Consider the following 12,034-nt stretch of genomic DNA (forward strand, 5'->3'; position numbering starts at 1 on the left):
GACTTAAGTGGAAATTACAACTAACTCTAGAGACATATTTCTTCTTGAATACAAGCATTTGATTTCACACATGTGAGACTTTATTTAAAATATATCTAAAGACTTTACTTATAATGCAATCAAGAATAAAAACGGAAGACACGAAACTACAGTACAAAATTGTCACACATGGGACGTGCTTACGGTGTTTAAGAAGGTCATTTGGATACCTCGAGAGAACAACCGAGCCAGCAGTGGTCTTTGAAAATAACAAACCAGATTGGTGTGTCAAGTAACTAAGACAAGCTGTGAAGAGGCGGTCACCCTAACACTGAACAATTTCGTTAGGCAAATGCAAGATTTTAAGAACTTTAACAGCAGCTTCCCAACAGATTACTAAGGAATTAATTTCAGACATTTTAAGAGAGAAAAACTTCTGGGTAATGAAAGTTATTTAGAGTCTGTTTCGATTGTCATTAGAACATAACATTAGCCTACCAATAGATGGCAAAAATTGCCTCCTTAAAAATAAGTCCCCTCAATAAATATTTTTAAGTTGGCATAAGATATCCCTAGTAAAAATCTCAATAATACCTTCTACAGCCAACCTAGGCACACATCTCCTATGTAAAACATCCAGAAACAATACCGTTCAGGAATAATGGATGGTATGTCAGCCTTCCTTTAACACCTCACTAAGACAATGTATTCAGTTACTTGATATGATCACAGAGACTGTACTCTTTACAAAAATTAACAAAATGAAATCCAGAGATTGGAACAGGACAACAAAGTTCTTGATGTTTTCTTCTTACTGGTAGTTTTATATTTATTTTCTCACGTCAATTAGAGCCTTTAAATTTAGCTTTGAGGTGGCTTCTTTTACTATGAGTGATTTTCTTAATAAGCCTTCCTCAGTAACTTCTGTGGTAACAATGTAGAAGTCAAGTTTTTTGATTAGAAATCTGCCATTGACGAGGTCATGCCATAATAGATTTTAGTGGAAGCTGGTCTGTAGAACTGCAGACTCTAGGATGAATATTTGCTCTGTAATATAATAACAATTTTGGTTTGATGGTTGGCATCATAGGACTTAACACTAATCAAACTGTAAAGACTATTTTAAAAGCAAATCTCTGGATTTAAATATTAATATTATACATCATTATTTATATATTCATATATTCAAATGTTAATATTTATTCTAATGTCACTATAGCACAGACCATTTCTTTTAAATACTTTTAAAACTATGAGTAACACTCATAGTTTTCTGGAATAAATATATAGATATGTATTGGGCATGTATGCATACATACATGATATAATCTCGTGCACACCATCACATACACACATACATACATAACAGACGATGCAGTCCATCGATGGTATTTCAGGGTATCCTCTCTCCTGTTTTCATGCTGTGAATTAACCTTCTCTTCTTTGCCGTTCTCATACACTGTGTCCTTAAGGACACAAAAGTGGCTTCTGCAATGCTTGAAAAAAAAAACATAATGCTTTGATTTGCCAATTTGAAAAGTTGGGTGGCTTTTAAAACTTGCCCAGCCCAGGGTTATTTGCACACAGCAGATATTCAATAAATATTTGTTGATTTGAGTTATTCTAGGGTAAAGAACTGAGTAACAAACTCTTTTTGTCGTTACTAATGTGCTACGGTTGAGCTTGTGTACAAACGCATTTATAGGTAAATATTAATGGTCATGGTCATTGAAGATGTTTTAGAGAGAGAGACAAAAATCTTGATCGGCAGTCTCTAGGAACAGCAATGACTGGGATCATGTTTTTTAAATGCCCTGAGAGGTTAGAACAGATACAAGTCATCATGAGGTCTCCCTAATATGAGCTCTGAGAAGCTACCTATAAACAAAGGGTTTGCTCCAGAGTTTTAAGTGGGTCATATTTTGGTGTGTTACATTTGAACTTAAGAAGGAATTATTTTGATTATAAAATTTACTGAGAACACATAAATCATATAATGTTCCCTTTGGTATCTTTTTCTAATGCCCTAGTCACAAAAAATATATACACAGGGTTCCATTGATAACATAGAATAATGCAGAGAATGAGAATTTTTCCAAAACTTGATTTGTAACACTGAGAGTTAAAACTGTCCACTCCTATCATTTAAAATAGCATTTCAGATTATTTCCTTTTTCTGGATCACAAACAATAAAAGTCATTTGTGAGCGTTTAACATGTTAAATTTTGGCTCAAAGAGAATTTACAATAAAATCTGTCAAAACATTAACCATGATGGCACAGGTTTCAGCTCTTAGCAGCAGACAGGGAGACAGTGCAGCTGAGAAGCTGGGCAGTAGGAATGGCTGTCCCTTTCCAGCTTTGAAAATGTCTGCTGATGGCACATATTCAGATTCTTCAGTTCCCATGTTCTTATTTTACTCAATGTGAAAATCCTAAAAGAAGACTGTGTTTTACATATGTGGCTTCGAAGAGATGGGAGATCCTAAAATTGAGAAGATAATCCCAGGTGAAAAATTATTAGCCAAGAGAATTTTAGATGTTTAATATAAAAACTAAGAATCAATAGCACTTTGTGTCTGATGAATTCCAAGTTGAGAATGAATACAGTTAGTGTCCTAACCTTTTTACAACTTTAAGACAAACATGGCCATGTGCCAGCATGTGGACACTCTTCATTAAGATAATTTTAATTTTCCACATGGTAAACAATGCTGGCATTTCTGGTTTGCTCTTCCTTGAGGAGTAAAGAAGCAACATTTCCTAGAAAATTACAAACAGAACACTCCTGAAATGAATCACTCAGCAGGCAGTCAATCATAATGAAGGTTAGCTTTGCAAGGTCCACACTAGAAACAGTCTCCAAGCACACACTATACTGAGAAGTGTATTTAGTTAGATGCAGTTAAGGGTATATTTAGGAGAAGAAAACACTTTTAAAGCAACTTAAGGTTTTCAGTGTGGTGATGTCATAGCCACAAGGAGTAATAGTCCATGCTTCAATATTTCAGAAAGCCTTTGACACAACAGATTTGCTTCTGCAGAACAGCTCACACCTTAAGCCTGAGGATCTTCAACGTGCTTTATGACAGCAACTTGTGGAGACTATATAGAAATATAAAATGACAATTAAATATTCACTTTTGGAGTCATAGCTTGGGGAGCAATATTCATGCACAATTTGCTTTTCCTCTCAAATATCTGCAAATAGAGCTCAGGGTTTGAAAGAATAATATATAACTGAAAGACTAAGAAAGTGTGTGAACCCGATCTGTGTTCACAAAACCCCAGGTATTTTATGGGAATTGAGTGACATTGGAATTGAAAGCAGATGAAGCAGCATTGGAAAGCAGCCCAGAACACCACACTGACTGAAATTTGGATTTTATTCACCGATTTGGATGTTCTTGGTTCTGGAAAGCAGCTTAGCTCTTGCTTTTCTTTAGCGAGGATGTAACTGGACTGCTCAGTGGTGTGGAAACTTTGTATGAACTTCAGAGGCAGCAAAAGGAAGCCGTGACTTCACTTTACCAGAGGAGACTTTCAAACTTCTGACTGTTGAGACTACATCTTAACAACTACACAAGAAACTCTGAGTTATAATGAACCAGCTAAACAACTCCCCTAAACACTAGCATCATCAGCTGCAACAGTGTTATAATGAACCAGCTAAACAACTCCCCTAAACACTAGCATCGTCATCTGCAACAGTGTTATAATGAACCAGCTAAACAACTCCTCTAAACACTAGCATCGTCATCTGCAACAGTGTTATAATGAACCAGCTAAACAACTCCCCTAACGACTAGCATCATCAGCTGCAACAATGTTCTGCAGCCTTTGACTTGAAATTGGTGTCGTCACACAATGAAGAGCTTCAGGCAGGCACCGCGTCTACCCTGTTGTCCCGGTGCCAGACAAGCTGATGTGATAAATCTATTTTAACACAATTATAGACAAAAAAGTTTACTCTTAATCTTTTAATTTTTTTTTTTTTAGAGAGCCATCATACAAATGTTGCAAAAACGAATGTAGTTTGAAAATATAAGTTTCACCATTGAAGAAGAATACCCAAGTATTTACCTGCACAAAGAAATGAACAAGAGGGAAGCTCTGGTCCCCAGAAACTTGCATTCTAATGGGAGACAGGGCTGCAATAAGGAGGCGAGAGAAAGGTTAACAAGGGTTCTAATAGAGAGCCCCAGACCCTGTCACCAGGCACATGGAGCAGAGAGTAACTTGACTGTGTGGGTGGGGAATTAGGGACTGCTTCTTGTAGGGGTAGCAATAAGTGTTTTTGAAGGATGAATTAGATTTAAATGAATGAAGGTAGATTTAGTTGTAATTAAAATGGTAAGTAAATGAATCAAACAATAGAAGTTCAGGATTGGAACTCACTGGAAGGGAAGACGTGCTGGGAGCACAGACGCCAACTTTTATTGGTTTTCTTGCCATACATATGAAAATAAAGCAATGTAGCTGAGAACTTCTAGAGACGGCCTAGACAGCTGGCTCATGAGAAAACCCAGTATAACAGCCTCAGAAAATCTTCTTAAAATTTAGACAATAATATATGTGATATTTAAACTTACAGCCTGTAATATGATATGTTTGTGCAGTTTTTATAAAAGTAGAAATAAAGTGATTATTCTTGGAGCTTTAACTGAAAGGCAACTCTGACCTTAAAAGCTTCCCCTGACAGCCCTATTGGCAAACAAGATTATATGTTCCCACCCCTCTAGTCACCTAATAAAGTATTCGGCCATTCTTTATGAGATGACCGTGATTAAGATGCAAAACCATTTTACTTTTGCAAAGCGATCAAACTATGTTGTAATAAGGCCCTAACTAATGATTAGTGATCAACGTACATTTAACTAAAGCACAATTCTTTAAAGCAGAAACACCAATGTGCTTGATATCAAATCACTATGGAAACGTTCCAAGCATACTTGAATTTCTCAGCACTGTCTTCAGAACTACATTGTATGAATTACAGAAGAAGCCATCTTTCACCTTTTCAGGCACTGAGGTTTTAGACTTAAAATATGTTTGGAAGGAAAATGTAGCCCAGAGATTTCAACACAGCACTTGTTCTTAGCAATCCAATGTGTGTATAATCCACACGGCCCTGAGACATTCTTTGTGACATGGTCAAGAGGATCCCTAAGCAACTAAAAACATTGTCGGGGAAGGAAAGTGCACACGAGACAGCAAATGCGCCTGCTGTACCTTGCAGTCCTCTTCTTCCAAACGCTATGGAATTTTGGTCTCTGCACTTTAGCTGACTACCTAACTTTTAACACAGGCACACATTATGAAGCTTCTGTTAGAGCAAATAAACTTCTGTAAATGAAACCCACTTCCTAAGGGTGTGTGTGTGTGTGTGTGTGTGTGTGTGTGTGTGTGTATCTTGGTTTATCTATTTCCATATGTATATTTTTGAGGACATTTTATGGAGTGGCTGGACTGGGCAGGCAAGAACATCTAGATGTCACAAAGACAGATAAACCACATAGTTTTAGTTGTAAAACTAGAACTGTTGATGGCTGCTGGTTTCTAAGTCTTGCCTGACTAGAGCCAGTGTTAAAGTTCGTTAGCTGGAGCTTAACAGCACAATGGCTGAAGGGATGGAGTTACCACACAAGTGTTTAAATTCCAGGCCGGATCCCTAGCTACACCAGAGAAGAAAGTTCAAACAACAGAAACAGAGTTGCAAGGTCTGAACTTGTGTGTCAGAGATACCTCTTAGTCACCACCAGGCAGCTCTTGTTCGGGGCAACCGGGCTCTCCCCAGCAACATGGCTAATTGAATAAGGATTTCGAAGCTTTTTGGCTACAGAGAAACCAAAGTGGCACATGGCTCATAACTCAAACACTTCATTTTAGGCAGCTGTTATTTTTCTTGCCAGGGCTAATTTGGGGTATTCAATCACTTTCTCCTTTTTAATGAAAAGCTGTTTGTAGTTATTGGTAGAGCCAGAGTTACAGTTATTGTTCTCAGAAGGTAAATAATTATTGCTCCTTTTACTCATGTATACAAGTAATACTAAATTCAGAGCATTGCAACGTCTGTCTCTCTCTCTCTCTCTCTCTCTCTCTCTCTCTCTCTCTCTCTCTCTCTCTCTCTCTCTCATGTTTGAGCCCGACCATGGTTTCCCATTATGATTTACTTATTCCCTCCTATAGTAAACTACAAATATTGGACAGAAAATGACAATCATTTTTTTTTTTTCAAATTCACCACCAACAGAACATTAAAAGCCCCAGTCTAAGAAGCAGGAGTCCTGAGCAGTGAAGCAAAGCACAAAGGGTTGGTGGGGTAAGGTTAAGTTTGTTTATCATGGTATCAGGGTATAGGAGACAAAGCTGGGATATGCCCAAGGACAGAAAACTAGAATTCAAGCTATCAATGGGACAAAAAAATTTTCCTTACAAATTTTACAATAAAAAATGAGCTCCCATGTGGTTTTTCTACAAAAATTAGTATCATCTGAGTAACCCCATAAATTTCAAATCAAGCTTTAGAAGTGCTCCAAGGCTTACACAGGTTTCCAGGTGTCTGGGCAGGAATCTGCTGTTAACACAGCACTAGAAATAAAGCACAGAGAATATTTACAAGTTCAAGCTCACATTAAAGAGGCACCAGAAAGTGCAGCCTATAGGAGAAGTAACTGAGTGTAGGAGTAACAGCAAAACCAGAGCATGAGTACTTGAGATACTCAAATGACCAGAAAACAGGCAACAAATACATGCCTTAAAACATATGAGAGGAAAAAAAAAAAGGATAAAAAATGAGATGATTAGAAAGGCTATAAAAAGTACCAAGTGGAGTTGGAAATGAACAGGCTGTAACTTCCGGAAATGAAAACTATACGAATTAAGAGGAATTAGACTCACAGGACTTCTGCTTTCAAGTCTGTGGTAGACTCCACACTCCTGCCAAGAACAACTAGACAAGCTGGCTAAACTACAAAAGAGTGTTTGCTTCAAAGTATCAGAGAGGGGCTGATACAAAGACAACTAAGGGGTGAAGATTCTGGAAAGGGACGAGCTACTGCATGGTGAACCAATGGCCTGTGGTCATCATCCCTGGGGGATCGGTGGCAGTTCTGTGTAGACTTGCACAATAGCCAATACGTGCTCAGAGGGACAGTCAAGCCAGTAGTGTCTTTGGAATGGATGCCTACGCCCATTCTAGTAACCCAACAAAGCTGAATTTACCAGAATCCCTAACTGGGATATTTAAGAAGCTAAAATGGGATTAACTAAAGGAGTTTCCATAAAGATATGGCTTTCACAACACAAAGCTCTAGTGTACGATTCCATAGCAAAGAGGAAAACCAAAAGTAACAGAACTTTATTTAAGGCGCAACCCAATCCGAAGCTAGTGCTGTGCTTGCCTGGTTTAGGACGCTTAGTTTCTGCTCAGTCTTCCCGGTAAAGGATAAATCCTTTCTAGAGGAAGGCCAAGTCATCTGGAGACTCAGGATAACTGACACTGAATCAAAAATTAATTGGCACACCAAAGAGACAGAACAGACAATAGAAAAAGACCCACAGATAGATCTGATATTGGAGTTTATACAGTTGGATTTATACTTATTAATTATATTTATATACTTGTGTGTATATATGCACACGTGTATATATGATTAATTATACTTACATGTGTGTGTGCACACATGTATATATGTAGAAGTACAATGGTAACTGTGGGAATCAGTTCTGTTCTTCTATCATACGGGTTCTGGGATTAAATATAACCCACTGAGCCTTCTTTCTGTCCCCACTTGGATTTTAAAGTCACTATGACTAGTAAATAGAAACAGGCAAAGGGAAAAAAAAATCAACAGGCCATTGTAGAAAAGACAAGTATTCCATCTGAAATTAAGGATTCAACAGGTGATCTCATAGCAGAAGGCAGGATCAGGGGAATAAAAGCCAGTTTTAAACTAGGGTTTTTCCACCCCTGGTGCCAGGAATTGAACTTAGGCCCTCACACATTCTAGGTAAGGGCTCTCTCTGTGCTGAGCCATAGTTCCAGCCCAATAAACAGGCATGTAAAAACAGTCAAAGTTGATATGCATTAGGAAACAGAACAGAGAGCATAGGAGGCATGGGAAAGACATGAGAAGGCAGTGAAAAGGTTAACATAGATAGTGTTGGAGTCTAACAGGAGAGAGGTACACTGACAGAAGATTTCTAAAATTGCTGCAAACTAGATGGTAAGAAGCTGTCTGCATATGTTGATGAACTGGTGAGCTCAGTGGTGTGGGGAAGTTGGAATGCTGTGGGTCTAGAACAAAATTGCATTTATTTGGGGGCATCTTTAGCCACTTAGACATTCGGGGTCCACTCCTGTGTCATACCTAACATTTGATGACTAACAAATAAGAATTTTTTGGAATGTTTGAACAGACCTCTAGTTCCCACCAAACAAAGAGCTGTCAGCAGACGCTTCCCCATTTTGCTCCACCTGCCTACCCGGTGTTCCCACCAATGTATTTGAGAAGTGTCTTAATTTATGGCTTTTTTAGTTCCATTACAATAAAAACTTCATGATCATGAAATTTGGGATAACTTTATTCTGTGTTTCCAGACCATGGTCCCTTATACTTGGCTCCATGCTAAGCTATCTCTTGTCCCCTCTGAGGTGAGCGTTGTGTCTTGCGGACACACTGATAAAGAATAGTCAGTCAGAGTTTTAACTCGGTTTCTCAGAGTCATGCAAAGAAGATGGTATCTTAGCACCAAAGAAAGCTGTTGAAAACAATGTAAACGAACAACATATAAGAAAGCAGTCAGGGAAATGAGACTGAAGAACAGAATGGCATGTCAGGCAGCTGGCTGGTTATGGGGAAGATGGAGACACTCCCAGAACGCACACTTTCAGCTATGAAGTAACCAACTCTAGATTTATCCTAAAACCTTAAGGAATAAAAACAAAAGTCCACCAAGAAAGGAAAGAAACCAAAACATGAATGGTGAGAATCCACAAAGCCATGCTTTTGGCCTGTGGACAACAGCTAGCAACGCCTGACCGGAAGGGATCAAACATTAAACAAAGCATGAGCCCTGTGATGACCCTGGCTGTCTAGGGAGTTTCCAGAGCAGAGTGAGGGGAGTGGGGCAGAGAGCCAGAGTGAGCAGGCTCTGCAGAGGTGCAGAACCTTTCTGGGTCTTCCTGTGAGCACATGAACTAGGCCAAGGTGCAACTCACCAGACAGGAGCCTAAAAACAGACTCGGGAGCATGTCTTGACTCAGGGAGGATTACAGACAGATTCTGTTGTGAGCAGTCACAGTAAAAGCATCTCTTAGTGTAGGGACTGTACAGTCACATTTTCAGTGGGAGACTGACTAGCTGACTGGATTCTGAAGAAAAGTCTGCCCCAGACTAATGGCTACATTGGTCCAGCATGTCCAAGCTTGAAACTGCCTTAAAATACTCTGAAACTCTTTCTGCTTTATGTGCCCATGTTCCTAAACAAAGCTTAGAACACTTACAGTCCTGAAAGTCATGTAAGGTATGCCCAAGATAAAGAGACGTGAGTAAGAAGCTGAAACCCAGTTCTAACTTTTAGAGAAAGAAATATAAGATTACACCTGCAATGAAAAGGGCCATGGGCAAGACTGACAGAACATCAGAACATTAGACACCAAAACAAACAAACAAACAAACAAACAAAATCCCCCCCAACCCAACCTAATAGTTATTAAAATTGAAGGCAAAGTAATGGAATATATTAGAAACACATAGTGGTGAAAAAGAACTCAAAAATAAATGCACTGTGGGGAGATGTCAAGTGTCCAACACACATCAAGTAGCCAGAGGTGGGGGAAAGGAAGTTTGGGGCAAAATTATTACAAGAAGTAATTGCTGAAAGTTTTCTAATTACAATGACTACAAACTCACACGAAATACAAGAAACTACATGCACACAGACATACTGCATAATTCAAAGGTCAGTCGACCTAAGTGACAAGGAGAAGCAGTTTACATGGCCAGAGGAACAAGAGGATCTGGACATGTTACCGCATCTGAAATGCACCAGGAAGAAGATACACAGCTTTTTATCCCAAGACTCGTGTTTCTAGCAGTTTGTGTCTTCATGGGCAGCATGAAAAATGTCAAAGGAGACATTTTTGGACATGCAGAAGCCAAGCTGAAGGCGCTATAGCTGGTGACATGACAAAATGGTAACAGGTGGGAGTGGATGTAAGCCAAGAACACCAGAGACAGTACAGTACATACAGGGGTAGAAATGAAACCCTGCCTCCATGCTCTTATTTTAAAGGCAAATCACCTACAATATTGCCATGGTATACATGAGAAGTGTTTGTAGCAAGAAGGCCTTTATGAGACAACCTTATTTTTCTAAAGATAATAGTATCAGTTTACACATTGCTACTTTATAGAATCTTTGTCCACCTCAATCCTGGGGATGTGTATACACCCTACGCTTACTATACAGTTTACTACACAGTGTAAATGACACACTGTCTTTGTAGCCATTCATCATGAGTCCACACTCCAGCACAGTAGATACACTGCTCCCAGGCTTCTGCATCACTATTATTAATATTAATTATGATTGTTATGACTATTTTTTGAGACAGTATAAGTATATAGAGTGAGCTGCCTTTGAACTTGAATTCTCCTGCCTTAGCTTCTTAAATGCCCAGATTGCAGGTCTGTGCCATTATGCCCAGCAGATACCTTTTTAAAAATGAACATTGTGCTCTAAGTTTTTGTATGTTTGTATTGCATGTTGAGAATATCCTCTGCACCCTCACCATCCTCCTTCTCACTTCTTCACTTCCCACTGTCCCTCAGACAGATTCTATATTTCATGTCACACACACATACACACACACAGACACACAATTTCATACATCTATATAAAATCTAGAAACCACAAATTATTTTTAAAATATTTATTTATTTTATGTGAGTATGCCGTTAATGTCTTCAAAATACCAGAAGAGAGCATTGGATCCCATTACAGATGGTCGTGAGCCACCATGTGGTTGCTGGGACTTGAACTCAGGACCTCTGGAAGAGCAGCCAATGCTCTTAACCACTGAGCCATCTTTCCAGCCCTGAAACTACAAATTCAATAACTTGTTTCTGAGACTGTCTTAACACGACTGTGTTAAGACATCAATGGTTGTAGCCTTCAAATGACGTAGCTCAGTTTTCTTTATGCTGCAGTGTTCCACTGTGTACATGTGCCTCACTCCCCTTATTCAATGTTGGTTTCATAGCTCAACCATTATGAGCAGTGCTGCAATAAACCCTGATGTGCAAGTGTCTGTGATATGTTGCTTTAAAGCCCTTGGGCAAACGACCAGAAGTAGTATAGCTGGGTTACATGAAAAATATCTTTGGAGAAATTCCACAGACTTCCCCCAGCAGTGTACATACCCTCCCCAGCATGCTTTCTTGACTCTTCCTCCTTCCCACCTCTCTCTCGTTTGTGTGTGCATCTGCATGTGTACTCACCCTTGTAGTCATGTGTGAAGACCAGAGGTGAACATGAGCCTGTTTGATTCTCTACCTTTGCATTGTTTATTTTTATACTGTTTTGAGTCAAGGTCTCTCACTGAATCTGTAGCTCACTGGACAGTGAGCGCTTCAGTATCTTCCTGTGTTCATGTCCAGCTAGACTCTAGGATGGACTTCTGACCTCAGGTCCTTATGATTATTTACACTAGAACACTTTACCTACTGAGCCATCTCCCCAACGCCATCATTATTATTACTTCCCCTAATGGCTGCCTTTTGCCCGTGGGGAGATGGAATGTCAACATAGCTTTAATTTGGACTTCTCTGATGGCTAGTGAAGATGACCATTTTCTTCATGTTTATTGTATTTCAACTTTGATGCAAAACAAAATAAAAAACTTAAAACACATTGGAGAAAAGACAGCCCCCTACCCCATCTCCATGCTGAGATTTTATCAAGTTTAGCTTACACACGTCTTGTGAATGCTACCATAACCACTAGGATTTCTTCTATGCAATTGCCGTGCTGTGTCTGGAAGCCTCTT

At 39.1% G+C, this 12,034-nt stretch overlaps 2 protein-coding genes across 3 annotated transcripts in view; one reads left to right on the forward strand and one right to left on the reverse strand.

The window, feature by feature from the left end:
- Nucleotides 1-12,034, forward strand: part of Foxa1 (forkhead box A1) — an 80,711-nt gene that overhangs the window by 31,363 nt on the left and 37,314 nt on the right. The window lies entirely within an intron of this gene.
- Mipol1 (mirror-image polydactyly 1) overlaps nucleotides 1-12,034 on the reverse strand; it is a 281,225-nt gene that overhangs the window by 1,876 nt on the left and 267,315 nt on the right. For both annotated transcript variants that reach the window (XM_076941854.1, XM_076941855.1), the window contains one exon: nucleotides 1,342-1,475. In XM_076941854.1, the coding sequence (XP_076797969.1) occupies nucleotides 1,373-1,475 (103 nt within the window). In that variant the 3' untranslated portion in view covers nucleotides 1,342-1,372. The remainder of the gene's footprint in view (nucleotides 1-1,341; nucleotides 1,476-12,034) is intronic.

This window comes from Arvicanthis niloticus, chromosome 11 (genome assembly GCF_011762505.2).
Source record: "Arvicanthis niloticus isolate mArvNil1 chromosome 11, mArvNil1.pat.X, whole genome shotgun sequence".
Classification (NCBI taxonomy): domain Eukaryota; kingdom Metazoa; phylum Chordata; class Mammalia; order Rodentia; family Muridae; genus Arvicanthis; species Arvicanthis niloticus.